The sequence below is a fragment of the Coenobita brevimanus genome, chromosome 55 (assembly GCF_032717465.1).
Source record: "Coenobita brevimanus isolate Jiangsu-jjx chromosome 55, ASM3271746v2, whole genome shotgun sequence".
Lineage (NCBI taxonomy): Eukaryota > Metazoa > Arthropoda > Malacostraca > Decapoda > Coenobitidae > Coenobita > Coenobita brevimanus.
Genome location: NC_137008.1, coordinates 59,479,572 through 59,497,014, shown reverse-complemented (window position 1 = coordinate 59,497,014; position 17,443 = coordinate 59,479,572). Strand labels below are relative to the sequence as shown.

Below are 17,443 nucleotides of genomic sequence, written 5' to 3'. Positions count from 1 at the left end.
ATAACATGGCTACATTGTATTCACCAATGATATAAGGGATTAATCCCTGAGCCAGACCTCATCAGATCATAGAGCCCTGCTAGGGTTACAGGAGAGCGCTACCCCTCCCAGCACAGCAGCCACTGGACGAGGCGCGAACTCGCAACCTCACGATAACGAGCCCGACACCCTACCGCCAAGCTACCACACTCCCCACCAATGATATAAGCAATCATCCATCACAAGTTTATCTGTAAATTTAAAGCTTACTGCCACATTGTTCCTCATGGGGGAACGGGGGGATCAATACACTGTCAGTCAGTTAACAGAAAGTTGATTCCACTCCTACCTCCTGCATACAATCAGCTTTAATATCACCACTACAGTACACCAAGCAACATCCCTTCAGCCAAACAAGATCTTTAGACAGATTCTATACAGTATGGTATTAGCACGTCCAACTAAAAATCCTGATTATAAATGTGTTTATCAGTATGTAAGATTCAGCCTAACTATCTAAATGACAAATATACCCAGTAACATATAGGTAAAAAAAAAAAAAAAACAAAAAAACAAAACAAAATCAGTATGCATTGCTATGCTTTGTATGAGAACTTCAACATGAACATAAAAAAGGGACTAAGAATAATTACACTGATAAAACAGTAATAAATGCACTTTGTAAGTGCCCTGTGGTATAAATGGATCTTGAGCTTATACTGTATCAATATTTTATTTTGTCAAAACTGCATTTTAAAGCATCATAGTATATTGTGGGAAACAAATCACAAAGTTTCCCCTCCCTCTATCACAAATCACGATAAAATTTTGTTATTTCCCTGGGTTAGGGAGCAATCACTTCATTGCTCACCAATTTAATACAAGAGTCTAAGAGGAAAATTTAAGTGCAAGGTGAGTAATGGTATGCTGAACATAATGTATGTGATACTAATTGAGGACACAGTCTGTGCACTACACTAGCTGCCAGCATACAATGATACACAAGACTCCTAGGACACAAAGGCACATGTATGAAGTGTGTGTGTGTGTGTGTGTGTGTGTGTGTGTGTGTGTGTGTGTGTGTGTGTGTGTGTGTGTGTGTGTGTGTGTGTGTGTGTGTGTGTCTTAGAGGTATCTAGGCACATAAATTTCATGCCTTTATCGTGTGTGTGTGTGTGTGTGTGTGTGTGTGTGTGTGTGTGTGTGTGTGTGTGTGTGTGTGTGTGTGTGTGTGTGTGTGTGTGTGTGTGTGTGTGTGTGTGTGTGTGTGTGTGTGTGTGTGTGTGTGTGTGTGTGTGTGTGTGTGTGTGTGTGTGTGTGTGTGTGTGTGTGTGTGTGTGTGTGTGGAGGGGGGCAGGAATAAATAAAAAAATAATAATAAAAAATAAAAAAAGACTAGAGCAAGGCCACTGAAAACTATCAGTATGCATATACTGTACTTCATAAGCTACAGATAATATGCATATGACTGCAAAATACAACATACAACCCTGTAGCCTAGTTACCTTTCCTATAAATATGAATTCTCCAAGCCACAACTCCGGTGCTAAATAAGCTGCTTGAAATTCAATGAGAAATGAGGCAGCTGACTAGTCAATATTTTAACCATTTAATGTAGCTGGAACTCTTGAGTTTTGGCGGTGCAATTATGAATAATTTCATGTTCTAAAAACATCTGATTTACACTCAAAGATCTGCTACAATTGTCTGCATTGAAATTCACGTAAGTTTTGCATGTAAAAGTAGTGGTAAGTCCAGCATCAATGAGCCACACTTTGAATACTAGCACATAAGATACACAGGTGTAAAACCATGCCAATACAGTAAAGCCCCATTTTACATTTATCTGATATCCAATGATTCAATACTGCATTATGATTTTAGTAATGTTGCAATATTTATTACTTGGTAAGTTACTGACATTGTAAATAGCACAATTTAATATACCCATAATGTTGCTGTACAAAAGGGGAAAAAAAAAAAAAATCCAATGGACAAATTTCTTACACAGTATCATCATCATCATCATCATCATCCGGACCTCCTTTCCCACCCTAGGGCAGGGTGAGGGGTAGCAACATCCAAACAGCCAAAGTTTGCCCAATCTAATGGGCCACGCTTCCATTCACTCATCATTCAAGCCCTCGGAATCCTGGCCCTATCTGATACACCAAAAACTTTCATCACATTCTGTAGCTTCACATACACGTATCCAGCTGAGTCAATTTCTTACATTTCTTATATTTGTTGAAAAAAAAAAAAAAAAAAAAAAAAAAAAATTTATTTTATTACTTTCATATATCAATGAAAATATATGGAAAGAAGAGAGCAAATGATAACAGTAGTGCTGGTGCTAAGCCAAAGTGTAAAAGTTTGGGCTGAACTGAATAGGCCAATTTCAACTGCTCTGACACAGTGAGAGTCAGTCTTCAATACTTGATAAGCCACTTCAATGCTGTATCAGCAAAGTTGTCATATTAGCTATCCTATGATTCTGCAATAAAACTGTGTGTGTGTGTGTGTGTGTGTGTGTGTGTGTGTGTGTGTGTGTGTGTGTGTGTGTGTGTGTGTGTGTGTGTGTGTGTGTGTGTGTGTGTGTGTGTGTGTGTGTGTGTGCGTGCACCAAGTACTATGTCAAATCATGCAAACTTTGTTTTTAAAAAAATCTGAAAAAACATTTCTGGAGATAGTTACAGGAAACAAAAACTGTCTCTGAATTTACAGATCTATTCATATGCATTATAAATTTTGCCTAATACATTTTCTATTAAAGTTCGTTTTTGGCAACATCATTCATGTATATTGAAACTGGGTAGTCTTAGGAATGGTTACGAAGTAAATGAGCTACTGTAGACAGTATCGTAAACTCTTGCAAATAACAACCAGCAATAACATTCTTGCAAAGAGCAACAACTTAGAATCTCTACTCATTCTCACAAATATCTTTGTCTGCTAGGTGCAACTGTAGCTGTAAGCTCTGTGGAACACTGTAAGTGTGCTAAAATCATCAGTGAATTATTAATGTAACTTATATTCAGCAGTTTTGGAGTTCCTTTGTGAAAAGAAAAGAGTGAAAGGTGGGTAAAGTGAAAGGGGAATAAGTTCAGTGCCCTCTAGATATTGTTTATGATCTGCTGGCTCAGCACTGAACACACAAGAAGAAGTGGTAATCAGTTATGCCGGTGTATGCCATAAATTATTCTAATATCACCAATAATTAATGCAAATGATATTGAACGGCTTTGGAGTTCCTAGTGGAAAAGAGATGAGTGAAATGTGAGTACAGTACAACAAAAATGAGTTGGGATAAGCTCAGTAGCCCCTGGGTACTGTTTATGGTCATTCAGCTGGTCACCTATGTACCATAATTATGTTAAATATCAGTAACAAATTATATCATAATGTCTATCTATCTATCTATTGCCAGACGCCTCAATCCCGTTTGGGGTGGCCACAAACAAATCGCCTCCAAGTCACCCTGTCCCCCGCCATTTCACTGCCCTGCTCCCAACTCACACCCCCCTCTCTCATATACCTCTCCACCCCATCCCCCCATCTCATCCTCGGCTTCCCCCTCCCTCTTCCCCCCTCCACCTCACTTACATACACTCTCTTCGTCAGTCTTTCACCCTCCATCCTCTCCACATGGCCAAACCACCTCAGTGTGTTCCTCATAAAGCTTCCTATCACATCCACATCCACATCACAACGCTCCTTTATATTCTCATTCATCAGCCTGTCTCTCCATGTGACTCCACAGGCTCCTCTTAAATAAATCATAATGTGGAAGATATTAAATGGTTTTGGAGTTCCTATGTGAAAGAAATAAGTGAAATGTGGGCTAATAATATATCTGGACAAGGTTTGGTAATGACAAAAAATTAACCTCACTAGCCTCCTATCCCCCATTGTAACCATGCTATAACTGTCTCAGTTTATGATTCTTCTGTTTACATGTGGGTTTCCGGCAATGTAACCTGATCGCAAGTCAGGTCTTGCCTGTATGATATTTGGAGAAAATAATGAAAATGCATGCCGTTATGGATACATAAAAGGAAACTGATGATTTGCTAAATGATGGCTGCAACTTTGACAAATGTCAGGGCTTTACTGTACATGGTCCTGTGGTTCTGTGCTAGGACTACATACATGGAGATTACAAAAAGGTTGACCTGATTGTAAATACAACTGAGGTTTGAAGTACTTCATATTCTTAGAAGAAAGTGACAACTGATATGGAAAAGCATATCTATAGCTAGATCTTGATTTTCATGTGGTGTAGCTTCTACCAAACTCATATTACAACAGAACTGTGAACATGGGTATAAATAAGCAAAGTCCACTTGGCTGGGATTCACAAATAATCAATAGTAGTGTGACAGCAACAGATGATAAGAAAGGTAGCTACTGTACTTTACCTTTGCTCCTACTGGTCATGTTTGCAACCTGATTAAAACCATTATATCAATAATAATCTTACTATCTCATAATAATCCTTTATGTCTTATGAAAAAGACAATCAACTGCCAATGTCATACACATACTGTAATCTAAATTTTTGGTGGCCAAGAAGAAAATGAACTGTAGAAAGTAAAATTAAGATAAGAAGGGCAACATAAAAGGGGAAATCAATGACATGACATGGCAGTAGTGATGCCTACCTCACCCTAAGCATTCACATGGCAGACTGCCAGCAGGGCATCGCGGCTGATTCAGGAAGGAAGTAGAAGAGGTGGCGGTGGGGCAGTGCAAAGAGGGTGAGGTTCTGGAGGAAGTGGATGGCTTCCAGTACAGTCAGCTGGACCCACTGTCCCCATACTCAGCATTTAACCTCGCCAAGTCCCTGATGAAAAAATAAATCAATTAATTAAATAATCTAAAAACAATAATAAATAAAAACAAATAAAAACATTATAACTAAAAATTTTCATTTTTTCTTGGGTAAAATAAGAAAATAAATAACAAATAAATAAATAAATAAATTTATCAATCATCATCTAATCCTGTGTTGCCCCATGAGGAGCGCAGGAGCCCAGGGCTGGGCAACTTGGTCCAGACATTTAGGATGAGTGACCAGCCTCACTCATCCCTGAGTGGCATTACATGAGCAATAAACCCTAGCCACCCCTTGAATATGAACTGACACAGGCTCAGTCCGGTTGAAGTGTCTTAATCATCCACCAAACTACAAGGCGCCGTAGTCTGATTATAAGGTTACCACCCAGTGCAGTAAATGGTTTCCTGGTGTACAGGAAACCTTTTGGCTTGTCACTCAGTGTAGAGTCACCCACAGACAGAAGGAAGAGGAAAGCAAGAAGAATAGAAGGATATAATAAATTAATAAATACAGCCAATTCTCTATCACCTTCTTCAAGCTGTTGGAGGCTGAAGCAAAGTTACGATTGCCTCAAACATGGGCCACAAAATCATTTAAGCTTTCAAAATCCTTTAAAACTATCTGAATGTATTCCTCTTACCTTTTGTTTATTGCATCTAAGAGGTGTGGAGCATTGAGGTGAGCAAGGCAGACCCTGAGTGTTGTCCATATGTTATCTGACACTGCTCGTTGTGACCCTTGGCCCCCTAAGCCTCGCCCAGCTGCCTGCATGTTCAGTGCCTCCAGGAAGTGTTCCATAGCTTCCCTGATTATAAATATTATTATATTAATAATCCATCCATCCATCATCCAATCCTATGTTGCCCCACTAAGAGCATAGGAGCCCAGGGCTAGGAAAGTTGGTCCTGGCATTTAAGATGAGTAAATAATAATAATAAATTATTAGAGATGTATGCAGAGATGATTAAGTGTAGTGGAGAAAGCGGAATGAAGTGCTTGTTGGAGAAGGCATGGATGAGTGAAAATGTGCCACCGGAGTGGGAAAAGGCTGTGAATGTACCATCATCATCCATTTATCATCCAATCCTATGTTGCCCTATTAGAAGCGTAGGAGCCCGGGGCTAAGCAAGTTGGTCCTGACATTTAAGATGAAAGTGACCAGCCTCACTCATCCCTGAGTGGCATTACATAAGCAATAAGCCCCAACCATCCCTTGGATATAAACCTTCACCAGCTCAATCCGATTGGAGCTCCGTAATTACCCACTAAACCACCAGGCGCCAAAATTTGGTTATATGGTTACCACTCAGTGTAGTAAATGGTTTCCTGGTGTACAGGAAACCATTTTGCTTGTCACTCAGTGTAGAGTCACCCACAGGCAGAAGGAAGAGAAAAGAATGAAGGAAAGAAAGACAGAAGAGGATGGAAGGAAAGAAGGAAGGAGGAGAGGAAAGGGCAGACACCCGAAAGCAGCACAACATCGAATGAGTGGATGGTGAGCGCCCCCACCTACCACATCTGTGACTGTACCCCGGTACAAAAATAAAGGTGAGCGAAATGAGTGTAAGAATTATCGTGGCATAAGTTTATTCAGTGAGGTAGGGAAAGTATATGGAAGAATTATTAATGAGAATGTATGAGAGATATTGGAAGTCCCGGTGAGTGATGAACAGGGTGGTTTCAGGTGTGGCAGAGGATGTGTGGATCAAATATCTGCAATGAGACAGATAGTGGAGACGGCTTGTGAGAAGGACTACTAGGTGTTTATGGCATTCATGGATCTGGAAAAAGCATATGACAATGCTGACAGAGTAGGACTGTGGAAGATTTTGCGCATGTACAGTGTAGACGGTAAGCTGCTAGTTGCCGTCAAGTGTTTTTATGATGGTAATGACACATTTGTAAGGGTAAATGGGGATCTAAGTGAATGGTTCACAATCAGTGTGGGCATGCGACGTTGTGTGATGTCCCCATGGTTGTTCAATATATATATATATATATATATATATATGGATGGGGTGATGAGAGAAGTAAAAACACGAGTAATGGAGAGGAGGATGACGTTGGTAATGAATGGTGATGGATGGAATATCTCAAATTTGTTGTATTCTGATGAAGCAGTACTGCCTGCAAATACCAGACAAGAACTTGGTAGACTAATGCAGAGTTCTGCTGATGTCTGTGAGTGTCGTGCCTTCAGTGTAAATGTAGAAACAAGTAAAGTGATGGTCACTGAGACAGACGGTGACTCCCAGTGTGATGTTACAGTGAATGGAGAGAGACTGGAATTGGTGAGAGAGTTCAAATACCTGGGTACAGAAGTGGAAAGTAGAGTGACAAAAGGAAGGAAAATAGCTGGTGCAATGAAGGCCTTGATGAGACAGAGGCTTGAGTGTTGCAGCTGCACGAGGCTTACATGAAGAAGTGTTAGTGCCAACTTTAACATATGGATGTGAGACTATGAAGTGGCATGAAAATGAAAAGCCAGGAGTGAAACCAGTGGAGATAGGACTCCTGAGGAAAGTATGTGGAGTACAGAGAGTGGATAGGATATGAAACAATGTGATTCGTGAAAGATGAGGAGCAAGGAAGTCTGTGGACACCAAGATCGAAGAGAGTGTACTGAGACGGTACGGTCATGTGGAGAGAATAGATAACAAGAGAGTGATGAAAGAGGTATATCTGAGTGAATCTGAAGGAGGGAGGAGGCAAGGTAAGCCAAGGAGAATTTGGAGGGATATGGCTTTCTTGCATTAGTTAAAGGATATGAGAAGGGAATGTATGCTTCCATGCCCGAGAGAATAACCTCCGTAATGCGCAAACCACACTCAGATGGCTCCCGGCCATGGAAGCAATAATCATTCCATGGAAAATCAAAGAAGTACGGCCTGAGGGCCTCCCAATCTGCAGCTCCAAAGTGCCACACTCGACGTTTCTTTGGAGGGTCCATAGGCCATACCGGAGTGACTGGACAGGTTAAGGTAATAAGGTTGTGATCGGAGGAGCCCAACGGAGAGGAAAGATTAACAGTGTAAGCAGAAGGATTAGTTGTAAGGAAGAGGTCAAGTATGTTGGAGCTCTCTCCAAGGCAGTCAGGGATACAGGTAGGGTGCTGTACAAGCCGCTCTAGGTCATTAAGGACAGAAAAGATGTAGGTTTGTTCACCAGGTGGATCAGTGAGGTGATGACTGCGTCAAAAATAGCCTGGCATGTGCGGGTTAACATATAGAAGGCTGATTTAGTGCTTAGGGCTGACCAATAATACTTAAGGGACACTGTGATTGCGTTAGGGTGACCGACCTTGATTGCTAGAAACTTTTTGGCATGTTTTTCCAGTCATTCGGCAGTTTCTGCTCTTTTAGCACCTACTTGGTCCCAAAGATGCCGAATGAGAGGACCTTTACTGTATATCCAAAAGTAACTGTAGCTACATAATGATGGACAGTACTGCTGTTGCTATGTTCCCTGCAATCTGGGTAAAATAATATGCATTAACCAGATTTTTTATTGTTTAGCTGTGGATGCTTTTTAGGTGGTGATCACAAGCTAAATTGTTATCAAAGTGACTTTTAAATGTAGGTACATATCACAGTCAACCACACTGCTAGGTATTACTATTCCATATGATGACAACTCCTATGATGGAGAAATGCCTCACTACATCTGACTGGAAACATCTGAATGGACAGTTTACATTTATGCAAACTTACAACAACAAAGGTGAGGGTACCTGTGGGCTCCAAGGTTGATACAGGAAATGCCAAGATTATAGCGACATCTGATGTAACCCGGTGAGATCTCTAAGGCATTGCGGTATGCTTCAATGGCCTCCTCAGAGCGTTCACTGTTGGCTAATGTGGCACCCAGCATGTTCCATAGCTTTGCATCCTGTAGTGAACAAAGTATTTACATGACAGATACCCATACCATATTTAAATTACTGGGACTTACACTCACAACTACATTAATCCACTGAAAAGTATTACCATGTTGAAATAACGTTAAATCCTTTGACTCTGTAACATGAATTGTGGAAAGTACAATATTAAGAATATATGGAGTAGATGGGAAGCTGTTGAATGCCATGAAGAGTATGTATGAGGGTGCTAAGGCAGCAGTGTGTGTGGATAGTGAACTGAGTGAATTTCTCTATCTGAAGGTTGGATTGAAACAGGGATGTGTCATGTTTCCATGGTTGTTCCATCTGTATATGGATGGGGTTATAAAACAGATACAAGGTAGGGCAGTGGACGTTGGAGTGGCCCTAATGAGAGAGGGCAGCGTTTGGAAACTCCCTGTACTGTTGTCTGCAGATATACTGTGTTGTTAAGTGAAGACAAAGGAGAGCTGCAAGGCTTGGTGGATGAGTTTGGGAGTGCGTGTAAGAAACAAAATCTAAAGGTGAATGTAGGGAGGAGTAGAGTTATGGTCTTTGAGAGAAATGAAGTCAGTGAATGTACAGTGAGGTTGGATGGGGAGGAAATGGAAAATGTGAGTGCATTTAAGTGCTTGGGTAGTGTGATGAGTAAGGATGAAAGTTTAGAGGGTGAAGTGCTTGAAAGGGTACAACAAGGAAGAAAGGTTGCTGGTTCCTTGAAAGCAGTGATAAGAAACAGGGATGTGAGCATGGAAGTGTTACTGCATGACAGTATTGTGAAACCAACTCTAGGGTATCGAGGCAAAGCTTGGACCTTGTTGGAGGGACAGAAGTCAAGAGTTAGAGAAGCGGAAATGAGTTATTTGAGAGCAGCATGTAGAGTCACATGGAGAAAGAGACTGACAAATAAGGAAGTGAAGGAGCATTGTGGTGTGGATGTGGATGTGACTGGCAGTGTTAGGAGAAACACAATGAAGTGGTTTGGCCATGTGGAGAAGGCTGGAGAGCGAGAGACTGACAAAGAGAGTGTACGTGAGTGAGGTGGAGGGGGGGCGAGTGAGTGGGAGGCCAAGGATGAGATGGAGGGATGGAATGGAGAGGTATACGAGAGAGGGGGGTGTGAGCTGGGAGCAGGGTAGTGAAATGGTAAAGGACAGGGTGACATGGAGGTGATTTGTTTGTAGCCATCCCTTAACAGGATTAAGGTATCTGGCAATAGATAAACAGATAGACTCTGTAACTTTAAATTTTAAAATTATCATTCTAATCCTATTTCCCACTGTAAATGGGAGGTAAGTAGGACACATATGTAAGAAAAGCATAAAAGTAAAAAACTATCATCGGCTTGTCTACTGAAATGTGCCAAACGCTTATTCAACCAAGCCTTGAAAATTCAAGGTTGCACCTCACAGCAAAACTACCCATAAAATTACATGTTTCTGTTTTCTTTACAAATGTATAATACAAACTCCTATGAAACAAAGGCATTCCACTACTCCCCTCACCCCCCAAAAAAACTCTTCTCCTATGCACCTTCATATAACAAACTTATACAGGATGCAATTATACAAAACATATCATTCTCCATGAACATACAGGTTCTAAAAAAATTAAAGGGAATATCACAAATTTGGCTTTCCAAATAAACTACTGAAACTCCATGAATCCAATGGTGTACTTTTAGTTTATTCTTCTTACTTCTAGATGACTGTCTTCTTTTGGTTTAGAGAAATCACCTGTTGTGATGGAAGTCAAACCAGTCCCCATTAACCCCTTTGCAACCAAATTTCTCTTCCTAAGCAGCATAAAATAATCTAAGGGCAAGAAGAATACAATATACTGTATACTGCTGTACATCATCACAGTGAAAGGACAAGCCTCTGGTCACAGTGAAGACAGATGCAATTACCTTTGGTCTAGCGTTGAGGGCTGCATGGAAGCAGTCGACAGCCTTTTCATATTCTCCTGTCAAGTTGAAGAGAACACCCAGCCCACACTGCACGTTGGGGTCTATGTTCTTACCAGGCCTCTGATTGGCTGCTGCAATATACAAGTCTTGTACTTCTTGTATTAATTCCCTGCAAGGAAAAACAACAGTTTTTTCATACATGCAGTATTTTCTCTATCAAGATATATTACTTTTTCTCAGTACTGTATCATATACAGTAAACCCTTCATAAGTCAAACTACATGGGGCTCTATGGTAATTCGACTTATCGAATTTTCCGACTGACCGGAAATAGTTGCATAAAACTATATTACCCCCCCAGTAACTGCAAATTATATGTGATTACTTGTTTACTACCACCAACTAGAGAAAGCATTTATAAAGCAATAAAAGTAAACAATAAAAACAATTCAGTGCATGTCACAGGCTAGGCTAGGATTGGAGGCTGCACAGATGGAGGGTTGCAACAGTCACTTAATTACATAAAGTTCTGCAATTATTTACTTCACTTTACAATCAATTAAACTAAAACGTAACACTTGGAATATGATAAACGAAAATGTAGCACTTGGAATATAAGAAACTAAAATGTAACCCTTTGAATAAACACTAAATAACGCTTCGGTCAGAGTTCGACTGGTCAGAAATTCCGCCTTTTGCATGGTTGACTTATCAAGGTTTTACTGTAGACAGCATTTACGAATCATATCACAGGTACACCACCAATTTTCTGGCATCGTATGGTTCCAGCACCTCTTTTATTATGGACAAAATTACAAGAGGGCACTTGAAATCCCTGACTCACCAGACTAGCTAATTGGGCGGCCTCAGACAGTGTCGAGTGTAGCGCATGCTCACTTTGATTTCTTGCACTGCATGTCTTGGTGGTGATCCCTGTATTTTGTCTGACTCTTATTTTATTTTACTTATATTTAACCCTAGCTATGCCTTCTATGAAAGTTGCAAGTGTCTGTGGTTGTGTCAAGTGTAAAAACCAGTCTTCTTCAAAACAGTACAACCTCCATGACCACGGCTAAATGGTCTGCCAAACTACTGTAATGACAAACAACCTAAATAAACCAATAAATTGGAATAAAATGTTAACTGGTTTGAGGGCCCTCATGTTTACACTCAAAACCTTTTACCTAACCCAAATAACAACCCCTTAAAAGACTGGAGGAACTTGATCAGCAATTTTTATAATGATTCTCCTACTTTTGATCATGAACCAGATGACCCTATTCTCCTAACTAACTTTGTGAGCTAACAAAGTTATCAATGTATTCTGTCTGTGAATACAAAATTCTCATACTTAGCCATTCCTAACCATCACTTTCTGTTCTTGTAAAAACGATACATCACACTTCCTGTTCTTTTAGTTAACTTTACCCTTAAATACTACATCACCACTTCAGTTTATTCTTAATTACAACCATAGTCAAATCACAAGGTTATTTTCATCACTGAAATCTGAGATATTTTATAAGTGATTGAGAAGTGCTTGAGGTATTATTACATTTTGAGGTTGTTTGCATGTGGAAGCCAGTAACCATGAGGCACACCATTACACAGTAACCAATATGTTGCTACCCAGTGACCTACCACAATGGCTGCTCATATCATCATGCATATTTTCACTCACTTGTCTGGCATGAATTGTGTATTAACAGCTATATAGGGGGATTTAGTGCAGTAAGACATTTTAATTATACTACAAACAAAAACAATAGCAAAATAAGGTAAACTGTTGAAAATCCTGGACTGTGGTGTTCCTGTGTGGAAGATGTGTGACACATCTGTTATTGGTTCGTCAACTGTTAATGATATAAGAAGCCATCCATCCATCCATCATCCAATCCTACATTGCCCCATGAGGATCATAGGAGGCCAGGGCTAGGCAGTTGGTCCTGACATTCAAGATGATAGTGACCAACCTCACTCATCCCTGAGTGGCATTACGTAAGCAATAAACCCCAACCACCCCTTGGATATAAACCTTCAACAGTTCAATCCGAGTGGAGCACAATAATTACCTACTAAACCACCACGTGCCTAAATTTGGTTATATGGTTACCACCCAGCATAGTAAATAGCTTCCTGGTGTACAGGAAACCATTTGGCTTGTCACTTAGTGTAGAGTCACCCATAGGCAGAAGGAAGAGGAAAGAATGAAGGAATGAAAGACAGAGGAGGGAATGTAAAGTCACCCGTAGATAGAAGGACGAGGAAGGAATGAAGGAAAGAAAGATAGAAGAAGATGGAAGGAAAGAAGGATGGAGGAGAGGACAGGGCAGACACCCGAGAGCAGCACTACAATGAGTGAGTGGATGGTCAGTGCCCCCACCTACCACAAAGCAAATGGAAAAAATACTGAAATTCTATGCAGACAGTTATTCGACAAAGAAAATGAACATTAGAAAAACTATGAAAGATGGTAAGAGTACTGCACATGACTGAGTGATGATGGAATGGTTTCAACTGAGTCGGAGTGATGAAGTGGACTTGTCAGGTATCATGATAACACACCAGCCTCAGTTGTTCCATAAAGAACTTAAATTAGAACTTGAGCATGATTACACTGAAGGATTGTGGGTCAGAGGTGTATTGTTAAATTATCAGAAGTGATCTCTGTTGGTCCCTGTTGAATCATTAAATGTTACATTTGTGGCCTCCATTAGACCAGCAAAACAGCTCATCTGGCAAGACTCTGGAACCAAGGGTGCTGGAAAATCAGTGCTGTACCTGTGATTGTTAAAAACTTAAACCTATGAACTTAGTAAACCCCATAGCATAAAAAAGGGACTCAATATTATGTCACCATAAAAAGGAGGTTCTGCATAACAAGTCACTAAAGTTCTAGAAATACAATTACGATCTGTATTCTGAACGTCTGATGATTTACTTCAGCTGCAAGATACCCCTCCCAATGACAGGACTAATTCTGTAATGAACATGCATCAAAGCTTCCTTTACACATAATACCAGGGGGACATCATATCATGTACACACATCTCCCCCCTCCTCCCCCCATTTTCTTTAACTCCACTCATCATTATATGGTAGTTCCCCTGTCCTGGACCACTGAGCACTAAGGGTGACCTGCACTGCCTCTTTTAAGTCTCAGAGACCCTCTGGTCTCCCATGCTGCTATTTTGCCATGAAACTGCAAAAGGTTGTGACAGTATACAACAACTCGCTCTCGCTCCCACAGCAAGACAGTGAATGCTACAAAAATGTTCTTGGTGCTCATCCAAGCCTGCCTGTGGAGCATACGCCATTATAAATGCAACCATTTTCCCCAATGAACAAAATTTTCACTACTATTACCCTATCACTTATTCTCATCACATTCATGACATATTCCACCCATTTCTCCCCAACCAACACACCCACACCATCATACCCATCTGTTCTACCCTGTCAAAACAACTTATAATAAAAATCCCTTCCAGCAATCTTTCTGGCCGATCCACCCCTATATCGGACTTCTTGCACACATCCCACACCAACCCACCGCCTACTCAACATCTCAATCACTTCCCCTGCTCTACCTCTCAAACTTCCCACATTCCATGACACCACTCTGAACCCCCTGGGTGATTCAGTGTCCTCAGGCTTGCTTTGAATTTCATTCTTGAACTTGGTCATCATCAGTAAAAATAAAAAAGATGAGAGACATGATACAGGCCCCACCCACTGCACAGTCCCAGGTATAGGCAATGGATCTGGGACCCCTGTCCCACCAGCCCTAACCAGAGGTTGTGGTAGTGTGGTAGTGGCCTCAGGACACAAACTCATTTATCACATCTATTCACCTTTTTCTTTGATTTACCACACCTCCTCTCACCATAGCATCTAAGCATGCTGTCTTCAGACTCTTGTACAACGTCCCATAAACTTCATTACCCCACATCTGTTATGAATCACATTATTTCTTATCCTCTCCACTCTCCACATGACAACACATTTCTAAATGACCCCAATTCTACACCTTTAACTCCCAACTTTTTTATTTCATGCCACACCAAAATTCCACACCTGTATGTTGATGTGGGTTCTAAACTCCTTTGTGCAGTCCTCTTGCAGTTGCCACACTGAGACTTCCATATCATGACCTTCATTGCACCATTCACTTTCTTCCCCTATGCCACTCTACTCTCCACTTCCTCTGCATATTTACCTTTCGTTCTATCACTGCACCCAGATATAGCATTTAAGCTGTGGACTTGGTAGTGAAAAATAAAGTAAAAGAGGCGACTTGTTACAAGGATTTATTGTACTATACAAGATAAGCAATGTATTGTTTAAAGTGACATACTCAACCAGTATCTCATTCATTTACCTGGGAGCCAATGTAGTTGCCATCACCTTTAGATGTCTTTGTGTGTCCCCCTCATTTTTAATAAAGCTGCTGTATTCAGGGTTAGTTCTGATCCACTCCTGAAAAGAGGAATTTGATGACAAAATTATATTTTCCTGGTGTGAAAGACAAACTAGACAAATAGTCTTCTTATTCATTTGTGTTATGGTTGAGTAGAATACTGAAATATACAGTACACACTAGCCCTTTTAATGTATGGATCTTTGACAATGAATGCTGAATGATACCTATACAATGATAACGTCAAAAACATAAAATAATAACAACTAGTAAAACTGATATAAGGTACAGTAGATAATAAAAGGTATATATCTTTGACAAAGAATGTTGAATGACACCTGTACAATGATAAGCTTCAAAAGCATTAAATAACAACTAATTAAAACTGGTGAATCATATTATTTTAAATGCAATTTACTCAGGTAATAAGAACAAACAATTTGGAACAATTTTTGATATATTTCAATATCATGGATTTTGCGGGTGCCAATAAAGTGTTCAACTGAGTCTAACTAATGTCGTTTAACCCCAATCTTTCTGGCCAAGTATACCTGTTCACCACAGATAAGCAACAGTTTCTTTGTTGGGTACCTCTGGACTGTTTGGTTTGCTTAACCAGACAGACAAGAGCTGTCCAACAGGTAGAGTGGTAACATTGTCGTACAGTACATGCACTGGACAGTGAACCTGGCACCTCTTTGTGGTAGACAGCACTTTAGCTGAGTTCTTCCCCCTTCCCCCACGACAAGGTACAGGGAAATAATATGAGGAGGTTTGGCTCCTGGGTGGACACTGCAGCTGCTTTGCTCCAGCCAAGATACACAGCACCAACATCTATAGCTCCTAATTACTGCTACTATGTCTAATTTATTTACTAAATATAGTACCAGTAAGGGCAAAAGATAACTGTGTTAGTACTCATGCACTGCCTGGGGAAGTATGTATTAAAGTGGTTTCCAAAAGAATGCAGGTTCCAATGACATGGATCTGCTGTAAGATGATTCATATCATTTGTAGAGGCTTCAACATGCTTGCAAGTGTCAGACTTGGTCACCTAATGGCAGCTCTCCATGCTGCTCTATCTCTGACGGCCTCCCTATTCAGTCCTTTATCCATGAGGTCGCAATCTATGACCATGTCTCGGGTCATTTTCGGTTTGTCTTTTGTAACCTTACCCTCGATGTTCACGCTTCTCACCTTCAGCATCCAATCGTCATCCTCCATCCTCTCCACATGCCCAAACCATCTCAATCTACCCCTCTTCATTGCAACACCAATACATTCCAGTCCCATCCTTCCTCTCGACTCTTCAGCCATAAACACAGCCCCCCACGCCTTGATTTTGAAGGTTTTTAATCACTGACAGTTGATGTGATAACTTTATAAAATAAAACTTTCCTTTAACCTATTGTATAAAATTCACGGTAACATGATTTTAAGTTTTTGATACAGTATGAGTTTATACTTGAATATTAAATGTATAACCCATTTTGATACTGGAGGTGGCACATACAGCCTAGACAGCCTGTAAAACCCATAGAAGATGCTGGTTTAAAGTAAAACCTAACCAAAGGCTGTGTTGCTTAGCAATGTGTTAACAGCATCACTTGACTGGTCAGTGGGAAGAGTGATAAAGGACTGGGGTTACTGGCGCAGCAAGCTCCCAGTGTCAAAAGAGTTGGGGCTCTTATGCACAGAGTATACCTCTAAACCCACATTTTGTATAGAAATATTGGGGTTAGTTTTATACACAGGTTGGCCTTATACACTGGCAAATACGGTACATATTGAACAACCATTGGGACATCACACAACCTTGTCGCACACCCACACTGATCGTGAACCATTCACTTAGATGCCCAGTAACCCTTACACACGCTTCACAACCATCAAGAAAACTCTTGACAGAACCTAGCAGCTTACCATCTACACCGCACATGCGTAAGACTTTCCTCAATCCTTTTCTGTCTTCTTTGTCATATGCTGTTTCCAAATCCATGAATGTCATAAACACCTTATCAACATAAATACCTACTCATTCTCTCATCAACACACACATAATTATCACAGCCTTCAGTTTATGCAGTTCACCACCCACCCTTATCATCACTCAACACGTATACCTGTGGATTATTTTGTGTCTAAAGAGAGCACTGGCTATTGCTAACCCCTTCCCCACACAAATGTCCGCTACAGCACTACCATTCTCATCCACTTCTGCAGGCAGACTCCTCTAATCACCTACTCCATCCAATTTCACATTCCCTTTTTCATTCATATCTCCAATCAAGAGCACTCTCTCCTCTCAAACTTTTCCACGCATGCTTCCACATTTGCCCAGAACTCTTCTTTCACTCTGTTTGAATGGTCTTCCACTGGCTTATTTATACACACAATTGCCTGTGTTTGTATTCCTATAAT

General features: G+C 40.6%; 1 protein-coding gene across 1 annotated transcript in view; it reads right to left on the bottom strand.

Annotated features, from left to right (window-relative positions):
* Window positions 1–4,773: 4,773 nt before the first annotated feature.
* The window catches only part of LOC145401406 (peroxisomal targeting signal 1 receptor-like), a 36,861-nt gene continuing 24,191 nt past the window's right edge, over window positions 4,774–17,443 (bottom strand). Inside the window, exons 10-14 of the mRNA XM_080273744.1 lie at window positions 14,984–15,081; window positions 10,603–10,771; window positions 8,547–8,704; window positions 5,457–5,621; window positions 4,774–4,822 (exon numbers count right to left, since the gene is read on the bottom strand). Of these exons, the coding sequence (XP_080129870.1) occupies window positions 4,774–4,822; window positions 5,457–5,621; window positions 8,547–8,704; window positions 10,603–10,771; window positions 14,984–15,081 (639 nt within the window). The remainder of the gene's footprint in view (window positions 4,823–5,456; window positions 5,622–8,546; window positions 8,705–10,602; window positions 10,772–14,983; window positions 15,082–17,443) is intronic.